Here is a 20429-nt window from a genome sequence, read left to right as displayed (position 1 = left end):
AGCACCGACGCATCCGCTGCTCTTCCGTGGAAGAAGCCAAATTTGGGTTTTCTTGAGTTAACCCAAATTTGCGTCATTTGAGGCCTCCGTTGGGTGAAAATAACTTACCAGTGGGTTAATTTTTTTTGCCGCTCTCAAACGAGAACTACTCACTCACCACTTTCGCTGTTTGACGCAAATTTGAGTTATTCCACGGAAGACCGGGATTGCGTCAAAACAACTTAAATTTGGGTTGATTTGTAGTTCCGTGTACACTCGATGCGGGACTGATGTTGTAAACAAAACATGTCGTAATAAGTGCAAATCAAACTCGCTACGAGTTGTATATAAATTGAGAACTCATCATTAGGTATACTATATATCAGTACAGCATTGTAATAAATGAAATCGAAATGACTTAGGAAAAAATGCAGCCCATTCTTCATATCTGAACTCATGTAGGAAGGCAAAGGCAAGTTTCATGGGTGGTTTAGAAAGCTTTAGCTTATATTGGCCAAAATTTGTGCTCTTCTCAAGGCAGATCAGTTAGTACAATGGTAAGGGCTTAGACTCACAATCTCGAGGTGCCGTGTTCTAGGCTAGGTGTCAACTTTTTTTTTATAGCTAATTTCGGACATCGTATTACATATCACCCGAAGTCGTATTTTTTTCTTTCGATCGATTATTCGGGACATCGTAATGATGATCATATGAAATCGCGAAATATCGTCAGAAGTATGTATATGGCCTCCACTTTGGTACGTATATAGCAGTTTTGTGCAGTTTATACGATTGAATTGGTTCTTATATAGTAGTGTATAACACAAGTTATACAGACCTAAATGTTTACTGGGTCGTGTCGCTTTGTGGGCTAGTGTATTTTAACGATGAACACTGCCATCGTGGGGTGAAATTGACTTTATGGGTGGGGCAGTCTCCGTTGGTGGCGTTGAGGTACACTTAAATCCTTTACACACGATTTCGTCGTATTTTTTGTTCGAGCTTAAATGTCTGTTCTCTGTGATAAAAGGCTAAAAATTTGCTAACCGGGAGCCGTTAATAGCCCACTATTTGACACCATTATGGTAACACTGATATTTAATGTACCTAAATTAGTATCGCTCTCATTTTCATTGAGTTGTAATGCAAATGCGTTGATTGTCTGCATTTGAAAAAAAAAACTGCATTATTGCATGTAAAAACAGTGCATCTTGAGATCATAGTTTTGAACAAAATCGAGCAAAATAGAACGGACTGTGAACATTTACGAACACTCGTTAAACTCAACCAAATGTTTCACCAATATTCTAAAAGGGGGTTCTTCAACACCCGATATATTTAGTCATAAGAACTCAAATAGGACTGGTGGGAAATTGAAGCAAAAATTACAACTCGAATAAATGTATGGAATTTCAAAATCGACCCACTTTTTCTCGATTTATTGTAATTTTTCTAATCAACGTAAAAATAATCTTAAAAAATTTCCAGAAAGCTTGAAATTTGAAGAATTTTCTAATAAGCTTAGTTCAAAATCGACGAAATGGCCACTTATACCCCTTTGCATCTGGGCCCCTTATTTGTATATATATTTTCAAAAGTAGTCAGCTTTGCTCAGTAATTGAAAATTATGAAAAGCTTGGGATGTGTGTCAATTCAGCTTCCCATGAATTGTAGAAATTTGTGTTGTCAAATAAGTAGATATGCAGACATGCAGCTATCACTCGCTTTTAAGAGAATTCAACGCTTTATTTGTGGAAGATTTTCAAAAAGCTCCTTTCACTAGCAATGTTTGAAATTTCTCCTGGAAGCTTCTTTGATATATTTTCAAACAATATGTGACGACCTTCATCCGAATAGTGTTCTAGATGCATCTTAAACGTCATGTTTTTGATTGAAGTTTCAATAAAAAAAAACCTCATATAAATTAAGAACAAAACTTTCTTATTTTTTTACTTAATAAGAAAGTTTTGTTCTTGCTTTCATAACTTGGACAAAAATCAAGCATGAATTTTTGCCTAGGAGTTTCTCATTTATTGGATCTCTTGAATCATTAGGAATTCTTTCGAAAATTCGTGTATCAGCCTTTTTTTCTTGGAATTTTGCCAAAAATTTCACATAAACATCAAAAATACTGTAAAATTTAGTTGGTCTCGAAACATTTTCAAATCCTATAAACAAAAAATCTTAAAATTTCAGGGAGTTTTTAAGGATTTAGTTGACATTCTGAACTTGTATTTCAATATTTTTGATATTTCCCAATTATTTAAAAAATCGCCCCCTTATTTAGTATTTTCGCCCCCCAAATTTGGTATTTCAAATTTTCGCCCCCTTCGGCCTGATTTTCGCCCCCTGGGGGGCGATTTCGCCCACTTTGGGAATCACCGACTTAGACGCTTTCTCCTTTGCGGGTTCCGCCACTGCTGCAGCCAGCAACGCGACCGCGTGCTCCTGCTTGGCCTCATCAACAGTCGCTCTAAGCCGAAGCAAGGCCGTTTTCAGGTCCTTGCTTATGTTCGACTTAGTTGTCGCGAAGTCGATAATTTTGCCAAGCTGCTGCTCAGCTACCTCTAATGCGGGCCGTCCTTTTCCTGCTACTTGGCTGATGGCCCTCAGCAACCATGCTCCGTCCATAACCTCCGCCGGCTGGCTTGCCGTGGAGTGGACAGGAGTTCCCACGCTTGAGCTGCGCAAGCAGCTTCCAGCACCTGACTCCTCGCTTCTCCTTGTTGGAGACCGCATCAACCCGCTTCTTGCGAAGGGGTTGATCGCACCACTACTGGTATTCACGGCATTTCTGGAGGTTTTGCCATACGGTGAAAACCTGGTCCGTTATCGACCGGCCGTCGATAAAGCCAGCTTCATAACATCCCACGAACTCATTCGTTTTAGATGACAGGTGACGGAAAATGATCTGAGATAGCACTTTGTAGGCAGCGTTCAAAATAGGGATCGCTCTGAAGTTCTCACATTCCAAATTGTCGCCTTTCTTGTGAATAGGGCAGATTACCCCTTCCTTCCATTCCTCCGGTAGCCGTTCGGTTTCCCAGATCCTGACTATCAGCAGGTGCAGACAGGTGGCCAACTTTTCTGGACCCATCGTGATGATTTCAGCTGCGATGCCATCCTTACCCGCTGCTTTGTTGGTTTTGAGCTGGTGAATGGTATCCTTAACTTCCCTCAACGTGGGAGTTGGTTCCTTTCCGTCCTCCGCTGCACTGGCGTCGTCGTTTCCTCCGTTGCCGTGGTCTCCCGTGCTTACGTTCTCCACGCCATTCAGGTGCTGATCGAAGTGCTGCTTCCACCTTTCGATCACCTCACGTCCGTCCGTCAAGATGCCTCCGTCCTTATCCCTGCACATTTCGGCTGGCGGCACGAAGCCGTTGCGGTATGTGTTGAGCTTCTGGTAGAACTTCCGTGTTTCTTGGGAATGGCACAGCAGCTCCATTTCTTCGCGCTCCGCTTCTTCCAGGTGGCGCTTTTTCTCCCAAAAAAGGCGGGTCTGCGGTTTCCCCTTCTGTTTGTAACGTTCCACCTTCTGTCAGGTCCCTTGCTGCAGCATTACCATCGGCGCTGCGTTCTTCTCCTCCAAAACCGTTCTGCACTCTTCGTCGAACCATTCGTTCCGTCGGTTCCGTTCCACGTACCCGATAGTGCTCTCGGCTGTGTCGTTGATGGCTCGAACTCGAATAGGAATTGCTCAAAATATTCTCTGAAGGAATTTCTGCAGGAATCTGTGAAAGAGCTACTGCAAGAATCCTGGATAAAATTATTAGAGTAATCGCTGATAGAATTCTTGTAGAAAGCCCTGAAGGAACTACTGGGAATCAATGAAGAAATTCCTAACGAAATATCTTTAAAATCCTGTTCCTGAATGAACATCAACGATTTCGTGAAGGAATTTAGGAAAAAAATCCAGAAGAATCTCTAAAGGATCTTCTGCGCGAATCCTTGAGTGAACTCCAGGAGAAAACCCTGACGGAACTTTTAAAGAAATGTTTGAAAGAATTCCATAATGAATCCCAGAGACGAACCAGTCAAGGGCTAAAAGTCTCTGTAATAAAGACAAATCAATCAATCAATCTTAATAAATTCCTGGAGAACTTGCTCTAGAAATTCTTCGAGGAATCCTTCAAATCTTTTTGAATGAATCCCTGATGGAATTCCTAAACATTTTTCTGGATAAAATCCTTCAAGAAGTTCCTAGAGGAATCCCTGAGAAAGTTTTAGTAGGAGTCCAGTGAAAGTGTTCCTGGAGGAATCCTTTAAGATTAAAACATGCATAAATTCCTGGAAAAAAAAACCTCCAATTTCTAGAAGAATCCCTGAAATAATACCTGGAGAATTCAAAAAAGGAGTTTCTAGAGGAATCCCTGGAGCAGGTTGTGGGAAAAGCCTTCAAGGAAATCCAGGAAAAATTCCAGAAAAAGCGAATTCCTGAAAGATTTCCCAAAGAATCCCTGGAGAATCGCTTAAACAGTTTCTGGAGGAATCCTTAAAGGAGTTTATGAAGAAATCCCTCAAGGAGTTCTTGGAAACCCCACAAAGATTTCTTAGATAAATCCCTGGAGAAATCTCTGAAAGAGTTCCTGGAAGAGCCCCTGAAGTAGTTTATCCAGAAATACATGAAGAAGTTGCTGGAGAAATCCTTCTTTCCTACAGAAAAAAAATCTCTGAAAGTGTTCCTGGAGAAATCCTACAATAAATTTCAAAAGAAATCCTCGTAGGAATTTCAAGAGAAACTCCTCAAAGAAGTACAGAAGAAATATCTCAAGAAATTCCTAGAACTCAGCGCAGCTTTTTTTTCTCACTCACACTCTTGCCCACTTGCCTCTCTCACGCACTTGCCCCCTCTTTTATCTCGCTTTATCTTGTGTTTATCAAAGAGAATGAGCGAGAGAAAAGAAAAGCTGCGCACGCTAGTGTCCTAGAATAATTGCTGGACGAATCCCTGATAAAATTTCGGGAGGAGTTGCTAAAGAAATTCCTGGAGAAATCCTTGAACTCCTGGAGGAATCATTGAAGAACTTTCTGGAGAGATTTCTGAATGAACTTCAAAAGAAACTGCTGACGGAGCTTCCAAAATAATCCCTGAAGGAACATCCTAGCCTAGAGGAATCCCTGAAAAAAATATTGAAGAAATCCGAGAAGAAAACCAAAGAGGAATATCAGAAGGAGACTAGAGAAGTCATTGAATTAACTTCTGTAAAATCTTCAGGCGGAACTTCTGCAAGATGAATAAATTCCCGAAGGAATCCCTAGAATATTGGTAGATTCCTCTGGAGCAGCACCACGCTGCGATCGCGTGTTGCAGCCATGCAGCCAGCAAATTTGCTGACGTTTTTATTGATTGAATGCTCTCTACTTTTTGTTTTGCCGTTCTTTGGTTTATTTTGATCTAGTTCGGGACACTTCCAACCATGCCCGGCATAAAACTTTATCTTCCATATGGGTTCAATTTTTCCTTCGCGGCGTGGCTTTGACGCAATCATTGCATATTGTTGGTCTCGGGCAAAAGAATGGGACAAATGGAGGCATCAATGCCAGTCGGATCAACGGTATCAAGAACTAGAGATCACTTTTTTATGTTCACTTGTTGAATGTCGTCTCGTTTTTGTTGAGGTATCCAAAGTATCCAGATCCTCTCAAACGTCAAATTTCCTGTGAGAGTAAGCAGACCAGCATAAACTCGTGCAGTAATCCATAGGCCTTGACGGCGGCGTTGCAGTGCTGCCGCCTGGCGGGAGTCGTATGGCAAACATGAGAAAAAACGAGACAAAACACGATTGTTTATACTTTTGGTCGCACGCGGTGACAGATACAAATGGGATTTCCCATTGGAGTGAGTGCATTTTTGCTTCCGTCAACGCCAATTAGCCTCTGCACGCTGTGAGATCTTGACTTTCACTGCTAGCACTGTATTCAAAATTCCTGTGAGTGTGAGCAGGACAGCACCAAAACAGAGCTCGCAGTTAAAGTCAAAGAACAAAAGAATTTTGCCAGCATACACAGACTAATAGACCACCTCACGGCGAAATTCTATCTCTTTCGCTCTTTCAGAGAGTTTGAAAACAACAGGACCAGTGCCTGTCAAATTTGACAGGTGTTGGTCCTGTTGTTTTCTAATTTCCCGTAGGAGAGAAAGAGAGCGATTTCTTGATGACGTCACCGTGCAATGGAGTATAACAACGATTGGGCTGGGTTGCCAAATATATGAATACATCGGGGTTCGACGTTATGATGGGGGTTGCCAATTTATTGAGATTATTCATGGGTGAGACAGAGACGGTCTTCCCGCATAATCGCTAACTGTAAATGCCATGTTTCTTATACTGTAGATGACTATTAGTAATTGCCATTTATCTGTTTCACAGACTATCCGAGATAACAGTAAGATAACCATTCCATGTACAGATTTGCCAGTTTGACAAATGGTAAGCCGCCAAATTACAGTATGTGGAATAGGCGGTTAAGATAGGTTACCATAAAAAATCGCCCGTTTTCTCGAACAAAATTTTCGCAAAACAGTAGAGAATACGGTCAATATACTATCCAGTTTTTGAGACAATCTACTGCATAGCAAGTGGTTAGAGATCAGTTTAACAATAAATCTGGAAGAAAAACGGACAATGTATGTGTTATTATTGGTTTATGGTCTTCCATGGTATTTGAAGCTTATGGCATATGGTTGAGCTATATTTGAACCGTTTAAAAATAAAAAGATGGTTCTGCATTATAATCAAAGGTTTTTTTTTTATTCACTAAATATTTCTCCTCGAATTCATCTCCAAAATGCTTAAACTATGTCGAAAGACTTTCACAATTCTCGCTCGCAGCATGACGAATCCTTCACTCCTACCTTTTGGGGAACCACTCGAAGACGGACACACAAGTTCGGGAATTCTGCAAAATAATTAACATGCGATGAAATATGGCACAAAAAAAACAAATTTAGGAGTTATTGAAAACTTACCTTTGTTTCATCCAGAAAAATCCAGACCGCTACATGCGCTTGAAACCGTTTACCGAGCCAATTTCCAGTTTGTTGTCGCTCCACTTGCGGGCGAAAGATTTTATTTTTCTTTTTTACAAAATTGAAAGCTGCAAAGTTCAGTCGGTACAGATACCAATGCAAGCTACTATTTGGCAAACTGTCGAATTTAAGTGGCATACAGTGAAATACGCATGTGTAAGTGTGTTGCGCAAAAATAATCACAAACCGTTTGAGAAAAGGTCATTTTATATTGCCACCATGCCTTCCGAGTTTTCACTATTATATTATTTGACTATTTTTGCACAATATGATAACCTGTTACAACTTGAAATGGGTTATATAAACCGTTTTTTATGATCGAATGCTCTGAGTTTTATAGTTTCAACAGAAAAGCAACTGTTCGTGGTACAGTAACAGTATCAGATAAAAGAGACATACTGTGTGGACTGTAATACAAATTGTATTTCACTATGCGGGTTGGTTTTTTGTCCTTTTCACGCTCATGCGTCATCTGTCAAAATCAGTGGGGTGACACATTGACAACTGACTCGGTACATCGCCGCTCCACCCATCACCGTTTTTTGTAAGGCGCGTTTTGGAACCCTCTTTCTGGTCGGTTTACCCTAACTTGCTCCTGATTTTCGGGTGTGTGGCTCGTGTGTTTCTAGTGCTTATTTCGGAAATTACACATTTCAAACGAAATCTTTGTTTTTGATGATCGTTTCTCTTCCTTTATCACTCTGCACGATAATATATGTAGCAGCAAAGCAGTGTCGATGTTTCCAGCGCATTTTTTCCATGAATTAAGCAATCGAAACAAAAACATTGGACGCCATGTTGAATCGAATGTTGGGTTGATGATTCTGGCCCTTCGTCATCCCCCTGGTCAAAATGACCTGAGATCTGTCAAAAAATTTCGTCGTGCAATGAAAAAAAAAACAATCCAAGCAGACATTTGTGCAACTTCGCACCATTTCACTGACAGTACGCATCTGGCACCCAAAAAAAAAAACATGGATTCCTTCGAAGAACCCGATGCCTCCCATCCTCAGCTTCTGCATCGGTACCTTTCGCAGAGCGATGTCGACCACCTCCATCGGATTTTCAGCAAGCGCAAACAGCTGCTTCCGGATGAACTCCGTGCGGAATTGTACGACCTTACCGGTGTGGAGTTCAGCGACGACGAGTTCCAGACCCTATTTATGAAAATCAACGCCAACAAGGATGAATACTGCCAGTGGGACGAACTGGTAAGCTACCTGATCCTGGGCTTCCAGAACGATGACCCACTGGCGGTGCAGGAATCGCTGGATCTGCCCATTTCCCAGGACATGAGCATGAAGCTCGGCCGGCAAACCTATCCGGTGACGAAGATCCAGTACGCTCCGTTGGTTTCTTATGTAAGTTGCTTTTGTAGCGCAATATCTTTGTCCATTTTGAATAACTTGTGATACCCCACAGGATGGTAGTGTTAACTGGTCACAAGGCTTTTGGGTTACATCTACACGCGAAGCTGTAATCCATTTCTGGAAACGCGATTGGAAACCTTTGAAAACTGGAAAGGCTTTTAGTGGTACGGATGTGTAATTTCGTCGGTGGAAACGCTCATAACTTTTTTCTTCCTTAGTGGACCTCAAACGCATCAAAACGATGGTTCTGGACACGGCCATCCTTCCGGATCAGAACTACTTTTGCGTTGCATGTCTGGAGTGTGAACTGCGATTCTATGACATTATCGCGTCCGGATTCACGCTGAAAACGATTATTAACCGAATTCCCAACGCCATAAACACTCTGTACTACCACTTTTCTCCGAATGCACGTAGCAAAATGATTCTGGGTGATTATGTGGGTCACGTGAGAATGATAGAATTCTTTCCGGAGAATAAGGAACCATTTAAGTTCGACGCGGCCACCGCCATAACCAGGATGGCCTTTTGCGATTTGATGGGTGGACTTTGTCCGCAGATGACGTGCGTGGACTACGGTCGTCTGCTTCCGGATATTGTACGTCAGATGGAGTTTGTGGAATCTAGAAACAGCATTTTGGCGTGCTCCGAGGATGATCCTCTTGTACCACATCATCTACGGCACAAGTTACAAGTTTCGTTGGTGATTCAGCACACACGGAAGCTTGATAGGCAAGCGAAATTCAAGGTTTACAAGGGGGTGACGTGCTTTGCTTTTGATTCTGAGAAGGATTTCTTAGTTACCGGAGGTCCTGATGGTCAGCTACGGTTGTGGGATAGCCGAAGGCCGGAGAAACCTACTGAGGTGTTGGCCGGACACAATTCTGCAGTAGTTTTCATGTTTCTACAGGATGAGTCACTAAAACTGTACAGTATGGATCAGAAGAAGATTGTCAAAATATGGGATGTTCCGAATCGAACGTTGATCCAAACGTACAGCCAGTTCTCGACGAGCCTGTTCAAAACGGTTCCAGCGTGTGCATACTACAGTGAATTGAATCGTGAGTTAATGGTGGGTGCCAACAAAGTTCTGGCTGCTAACTGTTGCCCAAAAATTGCACTGGAGGTTACGGATGGTGAGAGTCATACGCAACCTGTCTCGGTTCTACTGCATAATCCGCTATTCAAGGTAATTGTCAGCTGCGGAATAGACAGCTTTATAATCGTGTGGGATTATACTGGAAACCGGAAGCTAACCATCATCCAAGATGCTCATACTGAGGTGATTCATGGTATATTGGAGAAGGTTCAAATTACAGCTGCCTGTTTTGATCCAAAACTTCAGTTGATGGTGACCGGAGCTCGTAATGGAGAGTTGAAAATATGGAACTTCAACAGTGGATCGTTGATGAGCTGTATGAGCATAGGGCCAGAATGCGAAGTAACTGCTGTGTTCTGGGAACGAACCGGGATTCTGGCCATGGGTTGGAATCACGTAATAGTAGAGTTTCCCGTTGGAGCGACAGGAATAGATTTTCCATCGAGTGTTGAATGGCAGAAACTGCACTCGGATGACATTCTTTGTGCCTCAATCAATCGTACAGAACCAAAAGCATTGGCCACCTGTAGTTATTCAGGAGAAATTATTATTTGGATGCTAGAAACAGGCCAAGCTTACAGAAGATTTGATGCTGCGAAACCAAGGCAGAAGATACCGGTGAACTTGAAAAAGAAAAGGTTACCGCAAGCTACGCGAAGACAAACTCGAATGTCAATATTTCAGCCTCAGGAGCATTGGCGTCAACGACGATTAACTCGAATTATGATGCCAGCTACAAGTGAACTTTTACGGCAACTGACAATTCATGACCTTCTTTTCCTGGAAGCCCGTCATGTACATCCTGAGTATGGCACGCTGTTGGCATCGCTAGATACCGGAATGATACAAGTCTATTCTCATCACCCTGAGGGAGGCTATTTGGGATCGTTCAGTGCGGTGCACATGGCAGGAGACCGAGTTATAATGATGACGACGGATTCCAGCAATAAGTTTCTATTCACCGGAACCTATCTAGGCTACGTGAAGATTTGGCTACTCGAAAACTACTTGTCAGTATTTCGGGTTTGCAAGAAAAACACAATTACTATGTTATCCCTTAATTTCAGTGTTCCAGAAGAGCAACAGCCAAAAATAAATCGGGCAGCCCTGAGGATGCAGTTTCCCTTCCTGATTGACGATGTAGTGCCAGGCCGTGCGAAACGTTCGGTAGCTAATCAACCAAAACCGATGTTGTTGAGCTCCCACCAGGCTCACCGAACTTGCGTGACCGATCTGGTTTATTTACAGACTTCACAGCTGTTGGTGTCGTAAGTTCCATGTTTTTTTCTTAATTATAGGTTTTTCAACTCATAGAAAGCTATTCACCATCAGGAATCCTAATGGAAACTTTCCTACCAATACGGATAGAAGAGTACCTTAAATAAATTTCAAACGTAATTTTGAAAATGTTGAAGGAATCTCTTCAAATAAATATACAGATCAAAGCGAACTCATCAACACATTTCCAGACACATAAATGTAACATCCACCAATCCTATGTGAAGCATTTTTTGTTCACATTTTCAGAGCCAGCAGTGACCACACGATTCGCATCTGGACCATCAGTGGTCGCTACGTGGGCCTGCTGGGAAGCCCGGTGAAATGGCCTACCCTTGATCCGGATCACCCTATGCCACGTGACTACAACTTCCGCATTCCACCGGACCTGCATCGAGAAGTCAGCTTCACAACCGCCCAGGTGCTACGAGGAGGGGAACGTTTCATCAAGTTCAAGAGCCGAATTCTCCAGGAGGCAAGCGAACGCAGACGTACCGAAGCGATCGAAACCTACGGAAAACCACTGGAACCGCCCTATCTCAATCCGGCGACATTCCCGTACGGTCAACGCACCTCGTACCATCCGGATCCGAAGATGGATTTTTCCTTCAGGCAAGCGCCCATTTTCGAACATCTTAGCATTCCGAATTTGCTCAATCTAAAGCTCTTTGACGGCGAGAAAGTTTTACACGATGCGAAACAACTGGATTTCTCCAGCGATGGTGACCGGATTGATTCGTACCACGAGAAGAAGGACAGCATGTTTAAATAGAAACCGAGGTTCAGATATAATTTTACGAAGGCGGCGTTATTGAGCACCATCTCATTATGTTCAACTGCGTGTAGCTAATACAACAACGAAAGCTCTCATTTCACACTCCACCACTTGGAGCTCTCCGCCAATTTCCGTCTGCGGTCTTCGAACCGTCCAATCTGACTCTCCCCTTGCTACAAACATTGTTTAGATTTCTTTTTTTTTTTTCGTGGAAAGGCTGCAATACTCCCGCCTCCACACAGATCCAAACGAGCTTCCCATCTAGATTTGATTACGAAATATCAACATTTCATAGACAGTAGGTACAACCAGGCAAAAGGGATGCGTAAAAGAAGGAAAATGGGCCTTCTTCGTCCGGAAAAGGCGAAAAAGGAATGGAAATGGAAGCAAAATCGATCGGTGAATATAAATGAAAATCTTCGGATTAACATCGCGACAGCAGTGCGTTTTTTTTCGGCCTTTGATGCTGATGTTTATTTTTCTTCGGATTCCAAGATCGTACACTTATGGTTAGCAACAAAAGCCTATTTCATCATCTATCTGAGAGAAAACGAAGGAAATTAGAAATACGATGGGGGCAGAAACAGGTAGGGAAAAATACCCTGGAAGAGGGTTACTAAACGCAAAAGCATACTACAATAGGTTCAAAAGGCCACTGCAATAACGCATAAAGCGTAAAGAGATCCACAGCGGGTTAAGAACAGCAGAACATCCTCAAGTTTCAGGTTTCTGAAATCAGTTTCACTTCATAAAGTGTTTACCGAGTACTCGGAAACGCAGTTGCGAAAAAAACTGTACAGTTACATAACAAATGATACGAAGTTCCATAATCGGATTCACAGCTGTCACATGCAAATTTTTCAGCTTTCTGAATATTCGCCATGTGATAGCTGAGTCGGCAGTTCTGCTTAGACAGATATGTAAGACACTTACAATTTTGTTTGACGACATGACTCCAAACTATTCCAGTATTGTTTGTGTTGAGTGGCAGCCCAGACGTCAACCTGAAACTTAACCCAACACTTCGATAACGGAAAAGCTGGTTCAGGGCCGATGAAGTCACGTGTAGCTCCAGTGCGAGCTAACTCATCAGCCAATTCATTTCCAGCGATGGAAGAATGGCCAGGTACCCATACAATGTGAACACATCGTGAACTGTCAACAAGGTGAACTGTATTTGATCTTGTTTCGTCTGGGGTGGACCTTGTTGTGTGGATTGGAGGGGGGGGGGGACTCCAGGTGGCGACGAAGAACAACTTTCTACCGAATTCAAACTATTTATTTGCCACCGAGACAGACGGCGTGTCTGCTCGATGGGGAGAGTAAAACTTATACCTAGAACAAAATCACTGTCGCCTTTTATATGCGACACACAGTACGGAGACGAAATAAAATATAATTGAATCTATTGATCCGCGCGCAGTGCGCTGCGCTGGATACTTCTCACACGGAGCCTACCGTGTCGTCGGGCTGACGACGGATTCAAACACACAATGCGCAGTGTGAATGAATAGGAACGCACTCTGCTTGGATGCGGTGGAACAGCCGAGGTTTGCGCCACGCTTGATGCGAGATACAACAGATCTAGATTTGGCCAGAGCAAGTGCTTTAAGAGCAGCCTGGTTATCCGAACATAAAAATATTACTTTGCCCATTACGTGCTGCTGAAGTGTCAATTGAACTCCGCACATAACAGCAAAGATTTTGGCCTGAAAAACGGTGCAGTGTTTACCAAGTGAGTAAGACTGATGTAGCCTTAGCTCACGAGAGTAGCCATCAGCGTCTGCTCGATCTTCGAGAAGGGAGTCATCAGTGTATCATACGATGTCGTCTGAAAAAACTTCTCTCCAGGTGACCAGATGTCCACTCTTCCCAGGCAGGGATGGGAACACTCACTTTGAAAGAGTTACATTCATTTGCTGTTTTCTCAGCTCAGAAGCGTGCAATCAAGAAACAATGTATGGACGACTTTTGCCTTGTGGTTTTGTCCAAAAGTTTGCCAAATAGAGTAGGGGTCGCACACGCATACCAAATTTGTGACAGCGCTATGAAAGCGACTCTCCACGAGGTGAGCTTCCTCACGACTTTGGTATGCGTGTGTGATCCCTACTCTATTCGACAAACTTTTAGACAAAACCACAAGGCAAAAGTCGTCCATACATTGTTTCTTGATTGCACGCTTCTGAGCTGAATAAACAGCAAGTGAGTATAATTCTTTCCAAGTGAGTGTTCCCATCCTTGATCCCAGGAAGGGAATTTTGAGGAAAATGTCCTGTATGGAAAAATATTAGCAATGGCAAGATCACTCGGAGCAAGGACAACTTTATCCCAATTCTCCGAAAGTAGAAACAACGAGGTGTGTGTTGATCTGCGGTTCACGGGAGTTCCTCTAGTAGGGTGTGTACCCGAAGACAGTAAGTGCAAGAAAGTGCTTTTTGTTTTGGATGAATGTGTAGTGGGGCAACGTCAAAGAAGACTTCGACCGCTACCGTGGGAGTTGAAGAGAACACTCCAGACATCGCCATTAAGCACATGCATTGGAGATGGCCTAATTTCGATCGATTTCACTTCGCCCTTTTGCCACCACACAAGACATCCATAGGTCAATATTAGCCGAACAAAAGTTGTGTAAATCCATTTGATATACTTAGGTTTAGGACCCCAAGTTGTACCAAAGGTTTGCCGGCATTTCCTAAAGGCCTTACAAGCTTTCTTGATTCTGAACTTAATATGTTGTGTCCAGGAAAGCTTGTAAACAAGAATAACTCCAAAGTACTTTACCTGTTCAATCACATCGATTTTAGAATCAAAGAGACGCAAAGGTAGAAAACCACTACGGTTTCATCTTTCCGTGAAAAGAACAATAGATGTTCAACTCGAATTTACCGAAAGGCCATATTGGCGACACCAACCCTCAACTACCTGAAGAGCGCTTTGCATCAGGTCGAAAAGGGGGGGATGCACAAACTAAGAACAATGCTGGGTAGTCGTCAGCAAAACCATAAGTAGGAAAACCACTATTATTGAGTTGCCTCAATAGCATCTCTGCTACAAGCTTCCACCAAAGCGATGACAAGACAAGCATCCGCAAACCCCAACCCGGGAGCTACTTGACAGCTGCCGAACAATGTCAGCGTACCTAAAAATTTTGGTCCGGGTGGTACTGTCAGATTCAAAGCGGCAAGCGCTACTTTTGAAAAGGACGAAAACCGACAATAACAAACCGCACAAAAAATATTAAAACATTAAACTGAAACCTTAATTTGTTGTTTCCGCTTTTTTGTGGTAGATAAATGCAAATTAAGTGCGGCATGATGAATTTGTTTACTAGAAGCGAACATTATATCTATAAAACGGGTAAAGGCAAAATAGTCGACTTTCATAAAATTAATAAGAAACTTATGTTTTCTTCTAGTGCGGTTATTAAGCACCAGCAAGTAATAAATTAGGTTAATTATGCTAACATTTTACAGCTCAATATCTGGCGGCAAAGCCAAAATGGAAATTAAAAATAATCTTTTGCAGATGTTTTTTTTCGAGTTTGATCTTCGGTTTGGTCTAGTATGTGCAGTCACCAATTAATATGCAAGACCGTTTAAACATGTGCTTTTATTACATTTCTTAGAACAACAAAAAGAAAAATTAAAATAATTTCTATTTAATGAACATTAGTTTTTGCGCTTCTGTTGAATACGTCCTTTTGATACGAAACGCTAGCCTCTTGTTGGCTTCCACTCACCACGAAACAAAAAGATGTTTTCGCATGGACAAAAATTGTTGCGTCAGTGAAGGATGGACCCGTTGTTTACGAACAGTAGCGACATCTGCGATTTGCAAGTAGGTACGCGAAACTGAGCTCATCTGTCAAGTTACGGGGGGGTTGGCAAACCCTCAACTTCCTAATCGCTGCTAGACACAATGCATTGCAATGTCGAGAAGAAATATCGGATTTTGAGCCTTTGGTGAATCCAATTGGAAATCATTGCAGAACTCCGTGCGGCTTCCAATATCATAATGGTTTCGAAATTTATGGTATGAAAGGCACCCTCGATATCCAAGAAAACGCCCTAACAAGATTGCTTTTGAGTGAATTTATGATATACACTGAAGTTTTTTTTACGACGGTAATGGTCCCGCGTAAAAAAAAACCGCGTAAAAAAACCGCGTTATTTCAAGACCCGTCGTAAAAAAAAAACCGCGTTATTTTAAAAAACGTCGTAAAAAAAGTCAAGTCACGTTAGATGTGGTGCTGACTATTTTACGCGTGTTTTTGAAAAAAAAAACGCGGATTTTTTTACGACGGTTTTTGAAATAACGCGGTTTTTTTTACGACAGGTCTTGAAATAACGCGGTTTTTTTTAGGACGGACCGCGTAAAAAAAACCGCGTAAAAAACTTCAGTGTAGTAAACAAAGGCGAGGATATACAGAATACAGTCGAGTCTCTTACTAAACAAATTCCTATTAAACGGACTCCTACTAGACAGGTTTGTGAGGCAAAAAACATTGAAAAATAGAAAGTTCTTGAAAAGCGATCTTCCATACATTTTGACCGGGGACTTTGTCTTGGCTAGAAACTTGGAACGTCAAAAAACACAGTAGGCAAGACAAAGTTTGCGGTTTCAGCTAGTTGAAACTAATTAACAACATCTTCATAATCCCGCCCTTATTTAGCCTCAAAAGAGACTAAAGAAGGGCAGCTAATTGTCTCGGAGAAACACAAGGTCCACTGCACCATTGCTCCGGTTAGCGCAGTAAGAGCTACATACTGTGGAGGGCGCCCTGGTACTCCACAGGCTCCGTTATCGGTTAGGTTTTTATTAGACCCCCCCCCCCTAGCCCACCTGTTCGTGGGAACAGGCGGTCCGTAGTGTTACTCTTAGCCAATTGAGACAATCGCTACCGACACTACACAGCTATCTAGGCTGATCGAGAAAAGAAGTTAATATTGATGATCAACTTCATACGGACTCGAACAGCCAATTAAAAAAACATTGTTATTCACCCTTATTCTTGTTTTTGATCGAACCCACTTTCGAACGTAAATCGTTCGCATTCCCGTTTACGCCAGCAAAATCAAATGGCCTACTGATTCGATCGAACGTTCGAACGCCCCTGAAATCGGGAAACCGGTACGGACCGCACCCATCGCACCCCCCCTTGCTACGCCACTGACTGTATTCGTATTGCTAATGTTCCGTTGCAATGGTTATAGGGCAGTGCATGAAATTATCTCTTTCTCTTTCACTCTTACAGAAATTTTGTAAACAACAAGGCCACGAAACGTCAAAATCCCATACAAAATCAAAACAGTGCGGTGCCCTATTTACGGCTGGCTCACAGGACCGGACACCAACCCCTTATTTTCCGGAGCAGAGTTGATGTACACGTGCTGTAATCCCATGTACGGGAGCCACATTGCAAGCAAGCTCCCAGGAGCACAGCATATTTTGAGACTGAAAGTTGTGCGCCTCATTTTTCTCAAGATGTGTCTCATGAGCTAATTAAATTAGAAAATTTCACGACAAAAACTTCCTAAACGAACGAGAATTGAAACCTTAACCTTTGCATTGAGAGTCCCTAGTCGTATCGCATAGACCAACCAGACACTTGTGTTGTATATGGAAAAAAGTTGTCGAGGTTCTTCGTTACCAAGAAGTTGTTTTTCACCTTAGATACCAACAGCTCACGCAGCGCATGAGACGAGCTCCCCGGGAGATATGTGCCTAGCTCGCACCCACCAGATTTTCATGACCCTCATAGCAGCGCAGCACACTGCGATTTTGAAGAGCTGGGAGACAATTTGGTGGGAGGCTCGCTGTCACATTTATGTACACATGAGCAATGGGAAACTCTGTTCCGGAGGGCTATATGCAAGCCCTTCCATGAAATTCGGACCTCGATCAGCCACCCCTAATATAGGGATCAGAGCAGCTCCTCATGGAGAACAGACGCTCAGGTTTGCAGACCCTCTCTTCCATGTCAGTCTACGAATTGTTTCGTGAGTTTCCAAGGGCACATTTTTTTAATGTCTTGTAGTGACTTTGAGGATTTTTAGAGGTCCTTGGATTCCTGGCATTAACTGTTACACAGTTTAAGGATTGCGTTTCTCCACGTTCAAGCCATCAACGAATAATTCCCAGACAACCAGGAATCGCATAAGGATGCACGCTGTACATCGTATAAAGTACTATTTTAAGTCACTATCGCATATATGTACGGCTGAGGGTCAATTTTCATCGCATATGATGTTATTTTTTGAACTTACTGCGATGTATCTGGTAAAATCATACAAGAGTGCAAATTAACTTTTATAATGCATGACTACATCGTAGTAGACGATATTCCGATGTTTTGTTGCGACGAACTTTGCTTATTCGCAAAAGCGTTCGAGTGAACTCGCAAAGTGTCAACTGAATTTGCATAATTGCGTACTGCGATGATTATATGACTTCGCTTGGTGCTTTTCTAATGATGTTAGTTTAACTCGCATTGGTGTACAAACTAAATCGCATAAAAGTGAAAATAAACTCGTTCAAATGTACATAAAAACTCGCATAAGCTAGAATCGTTAACGTTGGCATATTGCGATGTAATATGTGATAACAATGAAAGAGGAACTGTTGGAGTGCCAAAAAGCTAAAAGAAAGTGAAAACCCGGGTAGAGCTTAATGGCAAAAGAATGGCAAATTTTACCATTAAAACAGAATGTTTGAATGGCAAAATGTGTTATTTGTTTGTTTGAAATAAGAGTTAAAATAAAAAAAATAATAACACAATTTTGGGAGCAGAAAAACTCAAAAATAACTTATTTTGCCATTGTAATAACAAAGTAATGGTAAAGCATGCGGATTAAATTGAAGAACAAAATAAGTTATTATTGAGATATTGATAACAAAATAAGACCCAAATTAACTGTTATCGGTGAATAACAAAATTTGACATTCTTGAGTTATTGATAACAGAATAAGAACAAATTTAGCTGTTTATGTGGCGATCAAAATAATGGTAGGTTTAGTTGTTCAAATTCAATTTTAAAATAATGGTAGATTCAGTTATTATTTCAAAGTAGCAGAAGAAAGGTAAAATGAGCTATTTCTTTTTTTTTTCTTCAATAAAATTTAAGTTCATCAATCAATGTAAAAACAGTAAATTTGCATAAAATTTAAAACTCAAAACGAAAGAATCCGGATTTGTTTACTTTTGCGAGATACGTCGAATTGAAAAGTTATGCTTGAAATATACAATAGTTAATGGTATATTAAGAGTAAAATATGTTATGGTGCCTAATTTTTATAAATAATTTCTCACAATATCAAAATAATGGCAAATTTAGCTAGGAATGTAAATTATGTTATTGTTTTGATATTTTATACAATTCATTATAAAAGGTGCTAAATTGCAAGTTTTACCATGATAGTATTTTTTGTTATTGATGTGTTATTTAGCATTATTCATGAATAACATATCAATGACAAGATTTGCTATGATTGTATATTTTGCTATTGATTTGCCATTTTAAGTTTTTCATAATAACAGAAGAATGGCAAAACGAGATATGATGTCAAAACCAGTTATTATTTTGTCCTTTGTTTGCCATTAGCCTCTACCCGGGAAGTCATCATTTTGGTTACAAAACAAGTTACAAAGTCATCATTTTTTTTTCGTTGACCCTATAATTAACAATGGATGGTGCTAGCAAGAGAAATGTAGTGGTAACTGTGTGGGAAATCATGCTACATCATTTTGATTTCCAAAGAGCCTGCCGAACACGTACAGCGCACGGAAACCAAGTGCATTCCAACAAGCACTGAGGTGAGTCAGAATGTCATGACATTTAATCAGTGTGTTTCATAAGTAGTGTTTGGTGCTAAGTGTGAAGTGCGGCTCGATAATCCAAAGGTTATTAGTTCGATACTTAGGTGACAAGATTTTTTATTTCGTATATTTTAAGTCGCATAAGGTGCTATATTACGTCACCATAGTGCATACCGTACATCGCATAAGATATCGCTTCAAGTCATATAGCGTCATTATTTTCCCGTCAATGCACGTATAGCGCCTCCACTTTTGTACGCATAAGGCACTTTTACTGCATCTTATGCGATGTAACTTTACCGTATAAAAGTACGTATAACATGAACATAAACTTCATTATACGTGCAAATCGGTTGTCTGGGAAGCCACGCTGCCTTCAACAAATTAGGGAGCACATGCAGAAAAACTTTATTAAAATAATTAGATAAGAAATGGCTTGGTATTAAACACATTAGCCAGCTTTAAACCTTCGTCTATCAGCTTTTATTCCTGAGTGTATGTTCTAGTTTTACAAACTTTCCTCGATTTCTTTTTGTTTTAAATTGCGAGTTCCCAAAATACACCTGATGTCAATCGCAGAGTATGTACCTTACCTTAATGCTTCAATTGAATAATGGTTCCTAAGAATCCAAAAACAATCTGCCCGTCGAAGATCCAAAACTTTCCGGAAACTTTTCCCAGTGAGCTCGTTCTGATCGATAAACTTCCTGGTGGAATTCTAACTTCTATCCCGCTCCTGCACTATGCAGTAACGAGCAAATGAAACTGCCGGCGTACACACTGGTGTGGTGCGGTGTGCAAAGAAAAGCAAGGACAAATGGCTCATCTAATATTCAGCTCATGGAATCGATAAGCGTGCGACACAGAAACCGAACCACACCACTCTGCTCTCCGCCGGAAGTTTATATGTTAATTCAGAGAAATGTTGAAGATTGCAGAACATGGCACACCGGAGACAATGAGGATAAATTGTAGACATCTTACTGTAGCTCGTAGCGATCGAAGTTAGTCCTTTATCGCGCGGAAATGAGGACTAATGGCCGTCCGTGTGACAGCATTCCCAGCAGCTCTCATCTGCAGGA

At 41.5% G+C, this 20429-nt stretch overlaps 2 protein-coding genes across 6 annotated transcripts in view; one reads left to right on the top strand and one right to left on the bottom strand.

The window, feature by feature from the left end:
* The window catches only part of LOC109399319 (uncharacterized), a 288186-nt gene that overhangs the window by 239724 nt on the left and 28033 nt on the right, over nucleotides 1–20429 (bottom strand). The window lies entirely within an intron of this gene.
* LOC109405736 (WD repeat-containing protein on Y chromosome) lies at nucleotides 7477–11945 on the top strand. The gene is made up of 5 exons (XM_019678809.3): nucleotides 7477–8370; nucleotides 8432–8543; nucleotides 8598–10488; nucleotides 10546–10746; nucleotides 11006–11945. Exons 1-5 carry the CDS (start codon nucleotides 7747–7749, stop codon nucleotides 11526–11528), a joined length of 3351 nt encoding a protein of 1116 aa, XP_019534354.3. The 5' UTR covers nucleotides 7477–7746; the 3' UTR covers nucleotides 11529–11945.

This window comes from Aedes albopictus, chromosome 3, assembly GCF_035046485.1.
Source record: "Aedes albopictus strain Foshan chromosome 3, AalbF5, whole genome shotgun sequence".
Taxonomy (NCBI): Eukaryota; Metazoa; Arthropoda; class Insecta; order Diptera; family Culicidae; genus Aedes; species Aedes albopictus.
This window is presented reverse-complemented; position numbering and strand designations above follow the sequence as displayed.

What these genes read in the sequence shown, in the direction of transcription:
- LOC109405736 (XM_019678809.3), top strand. Translation starts at nt 7,747, where the DNA reads ATGTTTCCAGCGCATTTTTTCCATGAATTAAGCAATCGAAACAAAAAC. An exon ending in AACTGGAAAGGCTTTTAGTG is followed by an intron (nt 8,544 to 8,597) that starts GTACGGATGTGT and finishes TTTCTTCCTTAG; the next exon opens with TGGACCTCAAACGCATCAAA. An exon ending in TGGCTACTCGAAAACTACTT is followed by an intron (nt 10,489 to 10,545) that starts GTCAGTATTTCG and finishes CCTTAATTTCAG; the next exon opens with TGTTCCAGAAGAGCAACAGC.